The 16,941-nt window shown below is 43.0% G+C and overlaps 1 protein-coding gene across 2 annotated transcripts in view; it reads right to left on the reverse strand.

Moving 5' to 3' along the window:
- Nucleotides 1-454: 454 nt before the first annotated feature.
- TEAD1 (TEA domain transcription factor 1) overlaps nucleotides 455-16,941 on the reverse strand; it is a 97,960-nt gene continuing 81,473 nt past the window's right edge. For both annotated transcript variants that reach the window (XM_062494205.1, XM_062494204.1), the window contains 4 exons: nucleotides 14,957-15,130; nucleotides 2,952-3,092; nucleotides 1,879-2,031; nucleotides 455-624 (listed from right to left, as the gene is read on the reverse strand). In XM_062494205.1, the coding sequence (XP_062350189.1) occupies nucleotides 511-624; nucleotides 1,879-2,031; nucleotides 2,952-3,092; nucleotides 14,957-15,130 (582 nt within the window). In that variant the 3' untranslated portion in view covers nucleotides 455-510. The remainder of the gene's footprint in view (nucleotides 625-1,878; nucleotides 2,032-2,951; nucleotides 3,093-14,956; nucleotides 15,131-16,941) is intronic.

A 16,941-nucleotide genomic window follows, 5' to 3' on the forward strand; every position in this document is an offset into this window, starting at 1 on the left:
ATTACATTCGTCCATATCTTCCACCCTAATTAGTTACAAAGATAATTCTATAGAGATTATTAACTTTGTGTACTCATTTACAGTTATAGCTAAAGATTCATTTCAATTCCACTTGCATTGTAAAACAGTATTTCATGTTGGAAAAAACCCAAAATAAATTCTTATAAACGCTGTCAGTTTTTCCCCATGGCAAATGCTCTGTCATACATTTTTCTATCAGAATTAAAAATAGGCCTCAACAGACAGAGGCATTAGGTTCTTAAATACAGTCTTCCCAAAGAACTGTGGTTTACAAATTTGAAGAACACTTAGTTTTAGAAATAATTTTTACAACTGTACCAGAATTTCACAGCTACAATTATATATGAACACATTAAAAATGACTTCACTAAAACAGGATTTAGAAAAATGCGGGTGAAAGTTGGGCCAGAGGCACTGCCACTTAGTGTTGAGGTTTACAGTCTGTGTTTTGATAAAGAAGTGAAATGAATTGTATATATAAATAACTGCTCAGTCCTTTACAAGCCTGTAGATGTGATGCTGTGCTCCATGTTCACTGTTGGACACTTCGAACACACAAGCCATGCAGAGCAGGGTTTCTTGTGTATCCCTGTTTGTTACCACCTGTGTGGGGCAAGGAAGAGACAGACAGAACATTACACACCTGGAAACAGCAGGGCTGGAACAAGAAGTGGCCCATAATTAGTGGCACCACACATTAGTGGCTAGCTTTTTTTTTTTTTTTTTGCCTTCACTCAGAATCAGGATTGAAGCATGAGAGATGGAGTTTTTGTGTTCAGACTCAGATGTTTATTAATTCTTACCTAAAGTACAGTGAGTTCTGCAGCACCTCTAGCTAACAAGCTAAGAGTGAGAAAATGTCAGGGTATCTTGCTTGTTACAAGGTCTTTTAAAGCCTAACTGTCCAATTAAAAGCTAACATCTATAATATTTACACTTTTGACCCAATGACCAAACACCTGTGACCCGCACTGTGGGATTTTCTGTCCAACCAAAAATTACCATCTGAAACGAAGAAGAAGGAGCAAGAAGGAAGAAAGAGCCAACTCCCAATAACCTCCATCTTGTCCCATCCTTATTGCTATATTCTAAAACCCCAAATTCCAAACCCTTCACCACGTGATATCACACACTTCTACACAAACTACACACCAGTGATCCCAACTCTGTCACTTTATTTTGGAAGCCCTCTCCAAGGTCTGAGGTCAAAAGCAGTGTTCTCCTGGGGGTCAGTGCCAGGAAGCACAGAAAGTTCTGAACTCCCAGGCTGAATTTGGGGTTCCCACAGCCCGTGTCACCTCGGCCCTGCCCAAACGTCCTGGCAGCGATGGTGCCTGGCTCTGGGAGCTTGGCCGAGGTGCCACCACGGAGCTGCAGGGAGAGCAAGCTGGGTCACTGGATGAAACTGGCTCGAGGGCCACCACAGGGCCTGTGCTCTGTGCTTTAGGTCACCTGCTGGGTGTTTGCTGCCTGCCCCAGAGCTAATTAACACCACTGGCACCTGCAGTGCCATAACTGAGCCCCGGTAAGGACACATTAGACGAACACAGTTGTTCAAAGTTACTGCCTCAGGCTCTCTCCAAACCCCAGACTCAAGTGGAAAAAACTGAGAAGTAAGCTGAAATGTGTGGGAAATAACAAAGATGTGTGCTCACACTCCCAGCCAGCTGAGCCTTTTCATCCTGAGCGTCTCTAGCGCCCAGTTCCAGAATTATTTTGAAGTCAGTGGGATGGTTTGTCTGGTAAGGACCAATGACTAAGGGATTTGGAAGCTGGTTCCCAACATCACAAGCTGAGCAAGCCATACAAAGCCTGAGAATATCACAGAAGTGGAAAAATAGAAAAGCTGGTGCCTACCAATAAAATTGTGAAGTTTTCCAAGACGCTGTTCATCATGTATTTCTCTGGTAAATGCTTCAGCTTGTGTATGAAGTTGATCATGTATTCACACATGGGAGAGCGGTTTATCCTGTACACAAACCGGCCGTTCTCAAACCTTGCATATTCAGTCTGGGAAAAATAAAAACCATTTAGGATGCGAGAATTCAGAGATGGGGGGGGGAAAAAGTCACTGGTAAATCTGTTTTTCTCTCTTTTTTTTTTTTTTTTGGGGTAGACAGGAAAAAGAGAAAGTGGCTCAGAGAAACATACAGACCTGCTTGCTGACTCCCTGCCTGACCTACGAAATGCCTTGCTAAAAATACAAGGGGTCTCAATTATCAAAAAATGTAATATCACTACTTGTTCTCTAACCTGCAAATTAACAAACTGAACAGATGAGGATTATAAAGTCCCAAACTGAGTACAAATGAATTAATCCAAAATCTGTGGCAAGATGATTTTGCAGGAGTTTTGAGGCACCTGTCTGCAAAGGGAACAGCAAAAATAAGCTTATGTATTTATGTTTAAGTGTGCCCATAAAAAACATATTATTGCATGACTTGATAATCAGTTTATGAACTACAGAAAGGGGTAGGATTATAGCTGGAAGAAAACCAGACTGACTTAAGATTGTGGAGGGAGGGTAAGGTTGTGACTCTTGGACTTCTCCTCTCCAGCTACCAATTGCTCAGATGGTGGTTTATGAGGATTTTTGGCTTTCTCTAAGCTTGGAATAATGGAAATTATTAAAATCACACCTTTTTTTTTTTTTTTAATAATTTTTAAGGTCATCATGGTTAGAAAACATACTTAGTTTAAGAAGGTCATAAAGAGTGACCAGGACATCTGTAAAGGCTCAACCTTCAGCTCCAGGCTAAAATTCCCCCCAAAACCAGTTTTGTACATGACAGGTGTGCGTCTGGGGCTCAGCCCCCAGCTGCAACATCACTGTACAGCAATCCAACCAGAGACCTGACCACAGCACACAGGTCTGTGCATAGGAAAGGGAAAAAAAGCACTAAAGGTACATATCCCATCACAACACCCACCTCTACTTTTTCTACTACTTGCTTTCCAAACGAGCAGACTTTGGTGGAACAGGTGATTGTCATGTTTTCTGAGCTCTCGTACTGACTGGTGACTCCATAAAACGCCCCTGTATCATCTTGGATGTTGCAGTTTAAGTCAGCCTGTGGGGAAAAAGGAATGCATGGTGAAGATTTGACTTTTTTATTTGACAGAGAGAACAGCATAAGCTGTCACTAGCTCACCATTCTTTTCAGAAAGAAGGGCAGGGATCTTAATAGTGATGACAGTAACAGTGGAAAAAGTCTGTCAGGGGAAGTGGCTGCCCAATTGTTGCAGTAAAAAACCTCAGGAAATCAGCAATTTATTCAAACTTTAGACGATGAAAGATGCCCCAGTATTTCTGTGGGCTCCAGGTGACATTCTTGTCTGGCAGGCACCTGATGAAATCCCTGGAGCACAGGCACGAGAGCCAACCCCTCTGAAGTGAACATGCCTTGCTGTCTCAAATTCAGCTGAGACACCCCACTCTGCTGAGGCCACAGCTCACTTTCTCCTTTTCCTGTCTTCAAGCAACGAAATCCTCATGGCAGAGGGAGGCAGCTGGGCAGCACAGGCTCGGTCTCTGATAAGGCCATATGGCATCGATTCAGCAAAACACTCGACTCCACAGAGCACTCTGGCACAACTCCCGTGTGCACAGAGCCGTGCCCCCCACCTGTAAATGCTGCTGGAAGGATTTGCTGGCTCCCAGCATTTCCCTGCAGCCTCAGGAACCATCCAGCTGCCTTTGATAGGCAGCATCAGAGACCAAGACTCGCAGGATCAAGCGAGGAACGGCGCTACCTTCAATTATTCATGTGCCAATCCAAGCCCTGGGCACTGCAGGATTAATGTGGCCACAGAGCAAGCACACAGGTCACCTGCTGAACCCAGCCTTCCTGGGCCTGCAGAAGTGCTGGAGCTGTTCTGCCACTCTGCTCCTTGACATCATGGACACATTTTCAAAAGCCCTCCACTTGAAAGCACGCTAATACGGACACAGGCGGACTCCAGGGATATGCACAGCTGGATTTGTTGATTCAGGCATTAGCTCTGCTGACATCTTTGATGCCCAGGGAAACAGTGGGCAGGATTTTCCTTTCATGTGGGAATAGCTGATCAGCTACTGCAGCATGACAGCAAAGAATCATCTGAACTTGAAAGTTACGCTGAGGTGAGTGTTGTAGCAGGGAAATGAATGCACTCCTGCAGCAGTGTCACTTGCAGGTCTAGCTCTGCTTGGTGCTATTCCTCATACAGAAATGGGACACAAGATACTTGACAGGTACCTTCACATTTACCCTCAGACTTTTTATAAACCCTATTTACAGGTAAGCTTACCCTATGCCCCATCCCTGGAAGCAACCAGTTCTGGTGGAAGGCGTTGGATTTAGGTGTTCTCTGAGGTTCCTTATAACCAAACCATCCTATGATTCTAGTGTGGAGCACTCACCACAGTTCAGGTCATTTGTAACTGCTACTTAATTTTTAACTTGGCCACAACTCATTAATCCTCCTTAGTGTCTGCAGTCCTTATTTGTGGTACGGCCTTCTGAGGCAATATTCTGATAACAGCACACACCGAGCCAGTCTGTGGCACAGAAAAGACACAGATCTAAGATTACTTGGGGCTGGCTTTGTAAATTAATCAGCGGAGCAGCCTCCTGAGGTTTGCACACAGTGACACAAGCAGCCCTACACCCAGGTATTTTGCATAAGGGGAAGAAATCCTATTGCTGCTCCACCTTGTTTCCTGCACCTGCCTCGTGCCAGGCCAGCAGTTAATGTTTAATGTGCACCTAAAGCAGGGAGCTGGGAGGAATTGTTCGGGGCTGATGGTAAACAAGCAATCTGCCATCACAGCTGGCCTGCAGTGGAGGCACGGCAAACATCTAAACACGGCAAACTGCAGCAGCCGCCGGCCACGCCACCGGAATTTCAGAACAAGAGGCATTTCTGCTAAAACAACTGCACTAATGCAATTAATGATAATGACAACAGAAGTAATCTCTTAAAATGCAATTATTCCTGCTGCTACCACTACTGCGGTTTTACTAACAAAGTGCTTTCTCTCCTTTCAGATACGAGCAAAATATTTAAGAAATCACCAGCTGCACAGAACTTGAATTTCAAGGTGCAGTTGCAAATGCTCAGAGAGTTAAAAAAAGGATAACTTTCTATCTGCCGCCTTCTGATTTTGAAGCCCACAGGGAAAAAAGAAAGGTATTTAATTGTTCTATTTACATGCTGACATTTCACCTGGAGAAGTAACAGGTGTGGCCACCTGTCACCCTGTTGTTCAGTCGCACAGCTCTTCCAGCCCTGGCTGAGATCACTGGGAGGTCTGTACACAACACATCCAGGCTGGTTGATGTTTCAGTGAGGAACCAACGCTTGAAACTCTCACTCAGTTGCCATGATTTGTCATTTACTCTTATGAAATCACAGCATGGTTGCAGAAGTCCCATGATGATCATATAGATGAGAATTGTCTTTATTTACTTGTTTGATCTTTGGGCTGGTTTTTTGGGTTTTTGTTTTTTTTTTTTGGAGTCTAGCACACAGCAAAGGTGTTTTCAAGGAAGGACAGAATTCTCTTTGCAAACAGTTTTCATGTTCAACTAATTGCTGAGGTTGCTGAGAGCTGAAGTCTCTTCAAAAAAGTCTAACACCAGCATTAAAAAAAATCATAGGAGTTGGCAAGCAAATGCCCTTAAATGAAGGCCTCACCAAAGCCTCTTTTAGTACTGTAACAATTTTGTCTTAAGGTCTTACTTAAGATTATTATTATGCCTAAAACAGTAAGGGATTTGTCTAAACATATACATCTGAAAGGTAAATTGTATTTCTCAAACTGCTGGAATTAAAATAATTTTTTTGCTGTCTTTTTTTCCTTCTTCAAAGTGTTATGACAAAAAATAAAAACAACAAAACAACAACAAAAAAACCCCAACCAAACAAACAAAAAAAAAACCATAGAAGAAAAGAAAAGAGTGCCTATGTGGCTGTGAGAGTTGAAGATGTGAGAATAAGGTGATGTGCTATAAACAAATGCCCTGGTATTCAGCTTTAGCTCCTTACTACAGTATTGATTCCAGGGCTTGTGTCTACATTTTAGAAGGGATGTTGGAAAATTGGAAAGTGTTCAGCAGAGAGTTACAAGAATGATTTCAGGTCTGGAAAACATCCTTTGTAGTGAATGACTAATGAAACTCCATCTACTTACTTTTTCCAAGGGAAGTTTTTCCACAACCCTGTCATACCCTGCAAGTTGCTACAAGGGGAAGAGCCTTCTCCTAGATTAAATCTCGCAGAAAAGGGTATTGAAAGGCAGAGAGCTAAAGCTAAGCAATAGCAAAATGAAAAACAAGGCAGGGGCTGGTAACCCTGATGGAATGCTGGAATAATTCTCAGATCAGGAAAAATCACCATTACTGGGGGTCTTTTTTACCCAGCTGGGCATCTGACAGGGATGCTCTGGTTCAAGCAGGCTTGGTATTGTCCAGAAGCAAACTTTACCTACTGAGGTTCACTGCCTGAGCTGCATCATAAATATAATAACAACAAAATAAATACAATAAATATAAATAATAAATACAATATAAATATATTAACATAACATAAATATATAAATAAATATAATAACAACAAAACTGAAATACAGAAATCTGTCCTATTAGTCTTCTCCTTGTAATCTCCTGTTTCAATGGTCCTTGTGAAAAAGGTGACAACAGCCAAGCCTCTGGAGTGCTGCTACCAGCTCTGGTGCATTATCTCCACGGCGCTCTGTCTCCAGCTGTTCTGCATTTCAGACACAGGCTGCAAGCCTTCCTGGGCTGTAAAACAGCTTTCCCTCCTGCACAGCTCCTCAGGCAGCTGTGCTCTGGGCTCCAGGCACTGGGGCTGGGGATGACTCTTGCTGCCTATACAGATAAATAACTTTTTGAATGGTAACTTCAAATATATACGGGCAAATATAAGTTCAAGCATTATGGCATTTCAAACATTATGGGATGATCACATGTGATGAGCAGGAGTCTGTTTACTCACTGAGTTTTAAAGATCAATACAATTTAGGGGGAAAAAAAAATCCCCAAAATCACAAATTGAATTTAAAATTTATTTTTCCTTACTTTCAAAAGTAAAACTTTGATTTAGATTTATTTCTGAGCACTGAGTTTTATATTAGCTGAATGTACTTGGATGTGGAAGAGGCACTTGTATTTCTGGCACCCTATCTCCAGTGCAAGAGCATGATTAATTAATTAATAAAGCACAGATTGTCAAGGGGGTAGCAGTGGAAATATTACATATTAAGAGCACCAAGTGTTCAACATACTAAATGGAGAAGTCTCTGCCAGTGTGCTGGATTTTGCACCTAAAGAGAGATGGCTGCAACCAAAATAAAGAGTAAAAATAAATTTAAAAAACATCTTCCCATTCTTTTCCCATGAGCTCTTGGGCTCTGTGCTACAGGCAGGGGCAGAGGGTAGAGCACTTGTGTAATAATAACAGCTTTGGCTAACAAAAAAGCAACTCCAGCAAAAATTGCTGAGAAGAGTCTAAATCCATCCTGCTGAGTAGAGGGAAAACAGCACCTACTGGAAGCAGTGGGATTTGGGAAGCAGCTTGCACTGGCACTCAGTAGCAAACACGAAGCACTTAATAAGGTCACTTATTAACAACATCTAGGTCTGAGCAACTGCTGGCTGTGGGGAGGTGTGTTACTCATGCACCCACACCATGCCTACCCTCCTCCTCCTCCTCTCCAGAGCTCCACCAAGGAGCAGGGATTCCAAATTGTGAAGCAATTTTTTTCCAGTGGGAGCATCTGGGCTGTTGGCACGTTGCTGTGCAGCTCAGGAATTGTGTCCAGCTCTGCCACATGGTTGGGCTTGTGATGGATGATGAACAGCCCAAGCTGCTCCCAGCCCCTTCCAGTGGCTCTCCAGCATCAGCCTGCACAGCAGTGCTCCTCAGCACCCCAGTTCCCTGTGCCAGAGGGGGTAAAAGCAAATGGGTGTCTGCTTTCCTCCATATCTGATTTATTTTGCATACATTTGCATGCTGGCCATGGAGCCATTCATGTTACAGCCCCCATTTGTGAGCTGCAGATCATTTGCCAGTCAAGCTGTGTGTGTGTCCATGTGTGTGTGTGGAGGGAACGCCAAGGTTCTGAACTATGCAATAGAAAAAGAAAAGAAAAGAAAAGAAAAGAAAAGAAAAGAAAAGAAAAGAAAAGAAAAGAAAAGAAAAGAAAAGAAAAGAAAAGAAAAGAAAAGAAAAGAAAAGAAAAGAAAGAGAAAAGAGAAGGGGGAAAAAAGGCAGTGGCTGCAATTGTGTGTGTGTGAATGAAGGGCACAAAGAATCTGTGCACCTTTTAAGACGGCTGGAGGCACATGGGGATAAATTCAGGAGGGGGTGGGAGGAGACCACAAGCACAAGCCATTTCTGAACACTGATTACATGGGTAAATTGTTTGTTCCACTGTATCACAAAGAGAAGGAGCATTATTTTTCATGCCACAGCTGTTTTGAATAAGAATAGGAATAAACTTAACTATCCTCCTCATGTTACTTACCACTAATTATGGCATATATTTACATCTATAAAACAGTGAAATTTTGGGAGACATAATTTAATGCCCTTTTATTGTGTAGATTCCTTTATTTCCATCCCACATTTGAATTTCAAAAATGTTTAGGACTTCAAAGCATCTTTAAAAGCTTGCCCTAATTATAATATGCATTACTTTCTAAAACTCCTAGTTTGCATTGCAGATTCCTGCAAATAGAGGCATTCATTTTAAACATCAATTAATATCATCCACGCATCTTCAGATGAGTTTGGGCCTTTGTTTCAAAGTTGCAGTGAGCTCTGGCTAAGCTTTCCTCAGTTAGAAGAACAGTTCAAGCTACTGCAAACACTTAAAATTAAGCCAGTGGATCAGATCCATAGAAAGCCTGACAGGCCAGCATTAATTTATATCAGTTGTTTTTCTGCTATGTCACCAATGAGAGAACATCCATCTCCCTTTCAGATATATTTGGCTCCTAAACTTGTCCCTGTAGCTGCAGAAATCAGAGTTCAGGCTGGCACAGGGCATTTGGCAGTGTGAGAGCCACCAAATCCCAACGTGTTATTACTGCAAGGTGTGCTTACAGCAGAATTAGGGATCCCAGGGCAGGCAGCACCCACTGCACAGTGCTGCAGGTTACATGGAAAAGCCATGCAAAATTTGCCTCCAAATTTGCAGCTGGGGGTTGAGGCAAAACCTGAGAGAAATAACAAAGTTACAGCAGCAGAATTTAGTCTAGGAGGCCTAGAATTAGAATTTGAATTCTAGAATTTAGAATTAGGTTTGGAATTAGAGAATATAAGAATAGTAGTGAGCAGTCAGTAGGACTGGCACACGATATGAACATGGACAGAGTCAATAAAAGAAACCAGCACAGGCACATGGTGTTGCCTTAGCTTTTAGACAGGCTAATTGGAATGTCAAAGAGCAGAAAACTTTGGGGCTATTCCCAAGTCACAAAAACAGTTTAAATGCAAACCAGGAACATTGACCCTCAAAAGAACACTGCTTTTGACTTGAGGCCCTGAAGAAGACTTCCAAATTTGAGTAATAAAGTCAGAATCACTAGTATGTAGTTAAAATAGAAGTGTGTAATTTCACCTGGTGAAAAGTTTTAAATTTAGGATTTTAGAATATAGTAAGTATGAGACCAAATGAAAGCTCTTGAACATTCATTTCTCATCAAAACATTGAAAGTTCTCTTTCTTCCTTCTCGTTCCTTCTTCTTCATGATTTCAAGTAATAGTTCTTAGTTAGATAAAAAGTACTACAGTACAAGTCACAAGTGTTTGGTAATTGGATCAAAAATATAAATAATATAAATGTTAACTTCTTATTAAATAGTTAAATTTTTAGTGACCTTGTAACTAACAAAATACACGCATTGTTTCTTGCTTTCAGCTTGTTAGCTAGACATGCTGCAAAACCCTCGGTATTTTAGATAAAATATTAATAAACAACCGAGTCCAAACACAACAATTCGTATCTCGTGTATTCAATCCTGACTCTGAGTAAAAACAACAACAAAACAGCAAGCCACTAATATGCAGAGCCACTATTTACTGCATCAGTGTTCTAGGACAGCTTTTACATTTATTTAGGAACCTTTGTTTTTGTTTCAGTTCTATAACCCTGTAATCTCCAGCCTCATATCCCTGTCACACAAACTTCTCATGCCACACCATTAGGATGCTGTTCCTTATTTAGAAGGTACCAAGTAAAGCTCCCTCCATGTGCTGGTTATGCCTTACAGACCTTCCATCCTTCCTTTCGTGAGAGGAAAAAGAACAGAAAGGATACACCAAAATCAGTGGAGCAAAAGCTAAGTTTCTAGATGGATGGAGAATAAAGAAATAGCATGAAGGTTGGCTGAAATATCTTTTTGTAAGTTATAGGGATGGACTGCACTACACTTAAAAATTCCCTTAAATCATGGAAAAAGACATGGCGGGGGGGGGGGGGGGGGTAGGGTAAGGTGGGAAGTGTTTGGAAAATCCTTTGCCCTGAGGGAAAAAGGGGGATCTCTGTTCGTGGAAATGAAGTATGAACAGAAAGAAGAAAGCTGAAGAAAACTTTTGCCTTCGAGTAGCTCATCCTTAAAAGTAATACCCCATGACTTTTAACAGAGCCCACATCCCAGCTCTGGGAGGCTGTGAAGTGGGAGAAAACTCATGATAGCAGATCCCAGGTGGCTGTTTGTTAATGAAAAACGTAGAGTCAGGAAAAAACTGGTGATTTCCTCTCTTGAAAAAGATCCTTATAGCTAAACAAAAAAACCCCTCCTCTCCCTAAAGTGAACTAAAAAAGATTATTTAAGTAAGGAATTGACTGAAGTGTCTCTGTATGTTATTAAGATATGAAAAAGAAAAAGAAAGGAGTAGTCTGAAGATCTGTTCTGAATTTATTATTATTTTTCTTTGTGTTATTAATAAAGTTTTTCTGTATCTCCTGTTAAGTTTTGTGCCTGCTTTGCTTTTACTCCTAATTCTATTTCACAACAAAAAGTAAATATATTAAAAATTGGCAAACCCAAACTATAACACTCTGTTATTGTAAAAGTCTCTGTGGCAATTGCCCTGAACTCTGGTTCCCAGAGACTACCTGGGATAAAGCAGAGGAACGGAGTCATTCCATTCCAGGTGCAAGACAAGGAGCAGGGCATTGCACTGCAGGGTGTAGGGCTGCTTGATCGAGGAGGAGGAAGAGGAGTCTCTTCCTTTTGTACCTCCTGCACTATTAGGTAGGAAGAGGCCCAAAAGTGTGACATCCAGATGTGTCTCCAGGACTGGGGCAGGAGCTCATCCATTCCCAGCGTCAGGTTGAGTTTCCCATGAGATACAATCTGCATGAACCAATGAAGCTCTGCAAAGCAAAGCGAACTTTGCTTTGTACTCCACCCCAGTGCTGCCTTGCTAAGTCAACTCCACAGCTGGCAAATGTCTTGCGAGATCTCAGACCTTTCCCTCCCACTGTTTTTGTAATCAAACCTTATTACTGAAACCAGGACAACAGGGAAAACTGCTGGTGAGCAGCCTGAAGCAGAAGTGAATGGGAAAGAGCCAGAAGAGTATTCTCCCTGAGCTCAGCTGCTTTCTGCCTTAGTCATCCTCAGCACAAGTACTCATCTGTGGCCTTCCTGTTTCCCACATGCCCAATCCACAGCACGACTAATATCATAGCAAAATGCCCTCTGTGCTGCCTGCAGTGACATGCTGACTTCCCTTAAATCCATTTGCAGGGACACCATCCCTTCTGGCACCAAATCCTCACCTTCACTTTCAAACTTCTCACATCATGACACTCCCCTGCTTCCCTTCTCTGGTTTGCCTTGACTTCTTGCACTCAGACTGCTTTTCCTTCACTGAGTCTCCTCAGATGCTTTCACACCTTATTTGCCCAACCAAAATTCCCTTCCCTCTTTTACCCACCAAAACAAGCACTGTCACAATCACCTAGGATGCAGCAGCTCAAAGTGCTGAGCAAATGATCAATGGCTACGTGGGAATGAAGGAGGAAGGCAACAGAAAGGATGGGAAGGGGCAAATGGGAAAATAAATGGTGAGACAGATTACTGGGGCTAAGCAATAATCAGACATCATGAACAGAACCCTGGAGGAGGTGAGCTGACAGAGTAGGAGACAGTAGAAGATGATGAGAGAGTAGATACTTATTCAAAACCGGATGCTTAATTCAGCCAAAAAATTGTTTTCATATGAATAAATATGAGGTTACTTATGGGGTCAAAAACACTGTCAGCAACCTGTGCCAGCTTTTCCCTGGTGATATTATGACTGTTTAAAACAGTTTTTCAACACACTCCCCATAAAAATGGGAACAGAATCCTTTTATTCCCAAGAAATGCCCCATTGGGGTGAAAGAACTAAAGGACAGTGAGCTGAGAGTTTAGGATCTAGTTCTCGTGACTAATTAGACAGCTATCTTCTGTTTTCCCTGTACATATTCCTACATACATTTAGGACCTGGGGCCACTGGCGTGAAGTTTATTCCTAGAAGAGCCATCATTGTGACTCTTGCAACACTCAAACTTACCCCAGGCACCTTCTCTCTGCCTCACTCACTTGATGAGAGAGAAAATCCACTGGTCTATTTTAAGATCATGGCTCAGCAAAGTGTTCTCACCGCATTTTTAATGTATAACTGAGAAGGATGTTAGCACTGTATGTTTTTTAATCTCTAAGTTAATACAGCACAAAATTGTATTAAAAGGCCATTATGTTGGCAGGCACAGTAAGGTTAGGAAATGTTGGATTGAAGTTGCCTGCACATCCTGACTGCTGAACTGCATCATGTCACAGGCTTTAGCTGTACACTCATGCTCTGAACATCCACACAATGTTTCTTTGTCTTTCACTACTCAGAACCTGTGCTGAACACAGAATTAGACATTTCATGGAGGCTTTTTTCATGTCATCATCTTACAACAGCCATGAGTCTGGTTTGTCAGGATGCACTGGAGATGAAGGGGTGGTGTCACACCCACGTCACAGGTGTGGGACTGGCACAGGAGGGTTAAAGGTGTGCACTGCTTGTGGAAGACAAAGCAGAAAAAGCTGGTCCTCGAATGTGAAAAGCCGGGAGAACACAGACCTCAATGATCCAAAGGACGTCTCTACTGGCTTTAGGTATACCTTTGAGCATTCAGCATGCCTGAAAATCAATTTCCACATGGAAAAAAAGCAGAACATACAATAATACATCAGTTACCATATCACAAATCTCTGCTGTGTCCATGTCTAGTATAAAGTCTGAGGCTTATCATCCTCTGTGGGAAATGAGAACAGGCATGTGAGGCGACATTCACTTTTGCTGGTGTGTTTTGCAAATATTTATTATGCAGAGTGGATTGATGAGATGGTGGCCTCAGCTTAAGCCAAATTTCACAAGGAAATGTATTTAGTTGTCACAGACCCTTAACTCCAAGCTCTGCTCCCCTGCAGCCAGATTTCTCCTGCTGTGATGTTTATCCTGTTCCCACCTCTCAGAAGCGTTCTCTGCTGTACTTTATCCCTGTGTTTCCCTGCAGGCTCCTTATCCCAAATGCTCCCTCTTCCCACTGCATCCCTCTTTTTGACCCCACGTTCTCACCTGCCTGTTCCAGGACACTGGTGCCTGCTGTGTTTCAGCTCCCACTGCTCTGCTGTCTCCTCTTTCTGGCCTCCTTGCCCAGCCAGTCCTCAAATACTTGGTCTACTGCTCCCAGGCCCAGTTTTAAGCCCCATGAATTTCTCAATGGGTTTCTTCTGCAGTCCATCACAGCTTCTGTTCAGTGGCTTAGTCTTTCTACATCCAGCTTTGAGAAAACAAGAGCTCCCCTCACTCCAGTTTCCACTCCTAAATCTGATGCCACAGAAGCTTGTGGAAAGATATGAAATTTGGGGGGATTTACAAGGTGCAGAGTATCTCAAATACCATAGATAAATGCCAGGAAATCTGATCAGAAGCAGTGGTTCCATATCAGCCTTTTCTGGTTTCAGCCTCAATCTGTCCTCCATGTAATTAAACCCTGAATACGGCCCTTTTACTAAAGTTTTAAAAGAAAATATTTCAATGCTTAGATGATAACTGCTGCTACAAAAAGGAGTACAGGACAAAAAAGTACCTCAATGAATTGGTGAGGATAAAAAGCTTTAGTACAAGCATGAGGCTCAGCCTGCAATTTGCTGAACCTGTTGGGTGAACCTTTTAGTAGTTTAGTGGTGGACTTGGCTGATGGTTGGATTCGGCTGATGGTTGGACTTAATGATCTTAGAGGCCTTTTCCAACCTGAATTATTTCATTATTTTGTGATTATGTCACTAACATGAGATTTTGCAAATCCAACATGAAAAACCTGGCTTATCAATGAAATTTATCATGACTAGATCAACACACAGCATCCCAGCCCTCCATTCAATTTATTTTTGCACCCTTGCTGTGAATACGATAAGTTATGGAGCAGAGTCCTGCGGCTGACTAACAAAAAGGCAAGGAGAAAGCAGATGTGCTTCAGGAAGACCCCAGACACCCTCCCAGCTGTCTCAGATGCCATCCTGCTTGGTCCTCTCTGCACAAGCAGGGCTGATCTCTGCACCACTCAAACGTGGCAGAGGTTGCACCTCGGAAATGCCCAGAAACAGGCTCCGTTCCCGTGCCTTCCCTGCTTTTCCCTGGACCACTAGATGGCAGTTCCCCATCTCCAAAGGAGGATCTGGGTACCTGTTGGCAGCTGCAGAGCCAGCAGAGCTGAGGCTGTGCTGCCCTGGCTCCTGGCGAGCTGTCGGCCGAAGTGGCTAGTGTCCCATCCGGAGGGCAAGCAGCTCCACACCCAGCAACAGAGGGAACTTACACAGGCTGCCCCGAGGTGCAGAACCTCACACAGAAGAGCTCCCCGCTCCAAACCTTACTCACCCAGAACTTTACAAGGAAGAAAGCGTTCTGAGGCCCCTTCCCAAAGAGCTCCTTCAGGCCGCCCTTCTTCTCAGGAAATTTGTCATAAATCTGGCGGATGTCCACCGATTCGAGCAAGGGGTCGCTGTAAGAATGGTTGGCGTGTCCGATGTGCACGAAGAGGTGTTTGTTGTACTGCAAGGGAGAAACAGCAGAGTCAGCACTGCAGGAGAGGAGCAGAGGCTTGTTACTGCATGGGGCTGGATTTGATGGATTTGAGCCACACAGCTCCTGGGATTTTCTGCAGGATGGTTTCCACGAACAGCTTCACTGATTGTGTCACAGACCCTTGTGAACAAGGGTCAACATCAAAAAAACCCCTGTGTCTCCACTGCAAACCCCAGAGCATGGGCCTCTGCATGGGGGTAATTCACACTGCAAGACCCAGCGGCAGCGCGGCGATAAAGAGCATAAAAAGATGAATGTGCTCAGGAGGAAAGCCAGTTTCTGCTCCTTTAAACAGTCCTGTGTGCTCAGAGCCTGAGTTTCTGCTCGTGCCACAGAGCCCACTCATGCATGCTGCCTGCTTGTCCACTAAAAAGCCCTAAACCTCCATATACAGCACATCTCAGCTAGAAGAGATGGAACGGATTTCCTTTTAACTGCAGCATGACAATAACAAAAAGGGCAGCTACTCTGTGTTGCTGCTCCTACAGACACTGTCCTCCTGTATTTTGACCCATGTAATATTAAAGAGCCAAACTTTTCCCCCTTCCCTCGGGAGCCAGCTCTGTAGATGACCATCCTTGCCAAAACACATTCATCTTCAATTTCCTATTTCTTAACTTCTTCCCATCATGACTCATTATAATCACAGGAATCACCTCAGCAGTTCCTCTCCTGCCTGGGGGAATCCTTGGCCCAGTGAAGCCCCCTCCAAAGGAGACCAACACGATCTTTTAGGTGTTGCCATTGCTCCAAGAGAACCCAAAATGAAAGTGGAAGGATGAACAACAAAGACCCTCCACCAGTCATGAGAGCAGAGTAAGGGAGCTCCAGAGTGGCAGGATTGAACACTGGGGGTTTTCACCACTCAGATCACAAAACATTTTGCTAACTCAGTTAAGGGAAAGCTGATACGCAGTCAATGAACACTAGAGAACCCTGCCACATTGAACAGATGCTGTATATAAGGGGCAATTCCCAAAAGCTAGGCACAAATAAAATATTTAAAACCCCAAAGCAAACCTCATTTAAGCTATTTTGTTTACAATGTACCTGCTGAATGAACAAATTGAAGTGACAAATCTAAATGAATTGGGCAACCACTCAGAGCCTTCCTTCGGTGCGAGCAGAGTCTTCCCTAGCAGATGTCCAAAACTCTGGGGAAAAGGAAATGGACTGGCTAGATTTCTGCACTTAGGAAATGAAATTGAAATCTATTAAAAAATCATCTAGCACAGTGAAATCTGAATTTAGAACCAGAGAACACTCATCTGGGTATGGGGTCAAAATGAGATACAGCCTTTGTTTCTTTGCAGGGTTGTATTTCTTTCTGAATTTTGTGTAAGGAAAAAGGAAAACATAGTATCTTATTAAGGCAAGCAAAAAAATTCGGGGATTGCTTCCTCTCAGTCTCGTCTGCTGGAGTTGTTCCAGGTTGTACAAATAACCACATTTTTATTGCAACAGAATTGAGGGCTCAGGTTCTCCTGTAAATTGTCCTCCTCCCCAAAAGGGTGTCTCTCTCCCAGCCCAAAGATGGCTGTGGAGGGAAGGGGGGAAGGCAGTGCTGTATTTCACAGTCTGCAAACTCCCAAGAAAATTCACACAGTGTACCTTATTCTGCAAGCCAGGCAAATATACAAATTGCTCAGTATCCAAACTTCAGTAAAAGCAAACACATTTGTAGGGGCATGCAGCATGAAGTCTTAATACTCTTTAAATATAAAAGCAGAGTTGGAGGCAGCTGCAAAGCTGCCACAGTTGTCTGCAGAGCTCGCCAA

This window comes from Cinclus cinclus, chromosome 6 (assembly GCF_963662255.1).
Source record: "Cinclus cinclus chromosome 6, bCinCin1.1, whole genome shotgun sequence".
Lineage (NCBI taxonomy): Eukaryota > Metazoa > Chordata > Aves > Passeriformes > Cinclidae > Cinclus > Cinclus cinclus.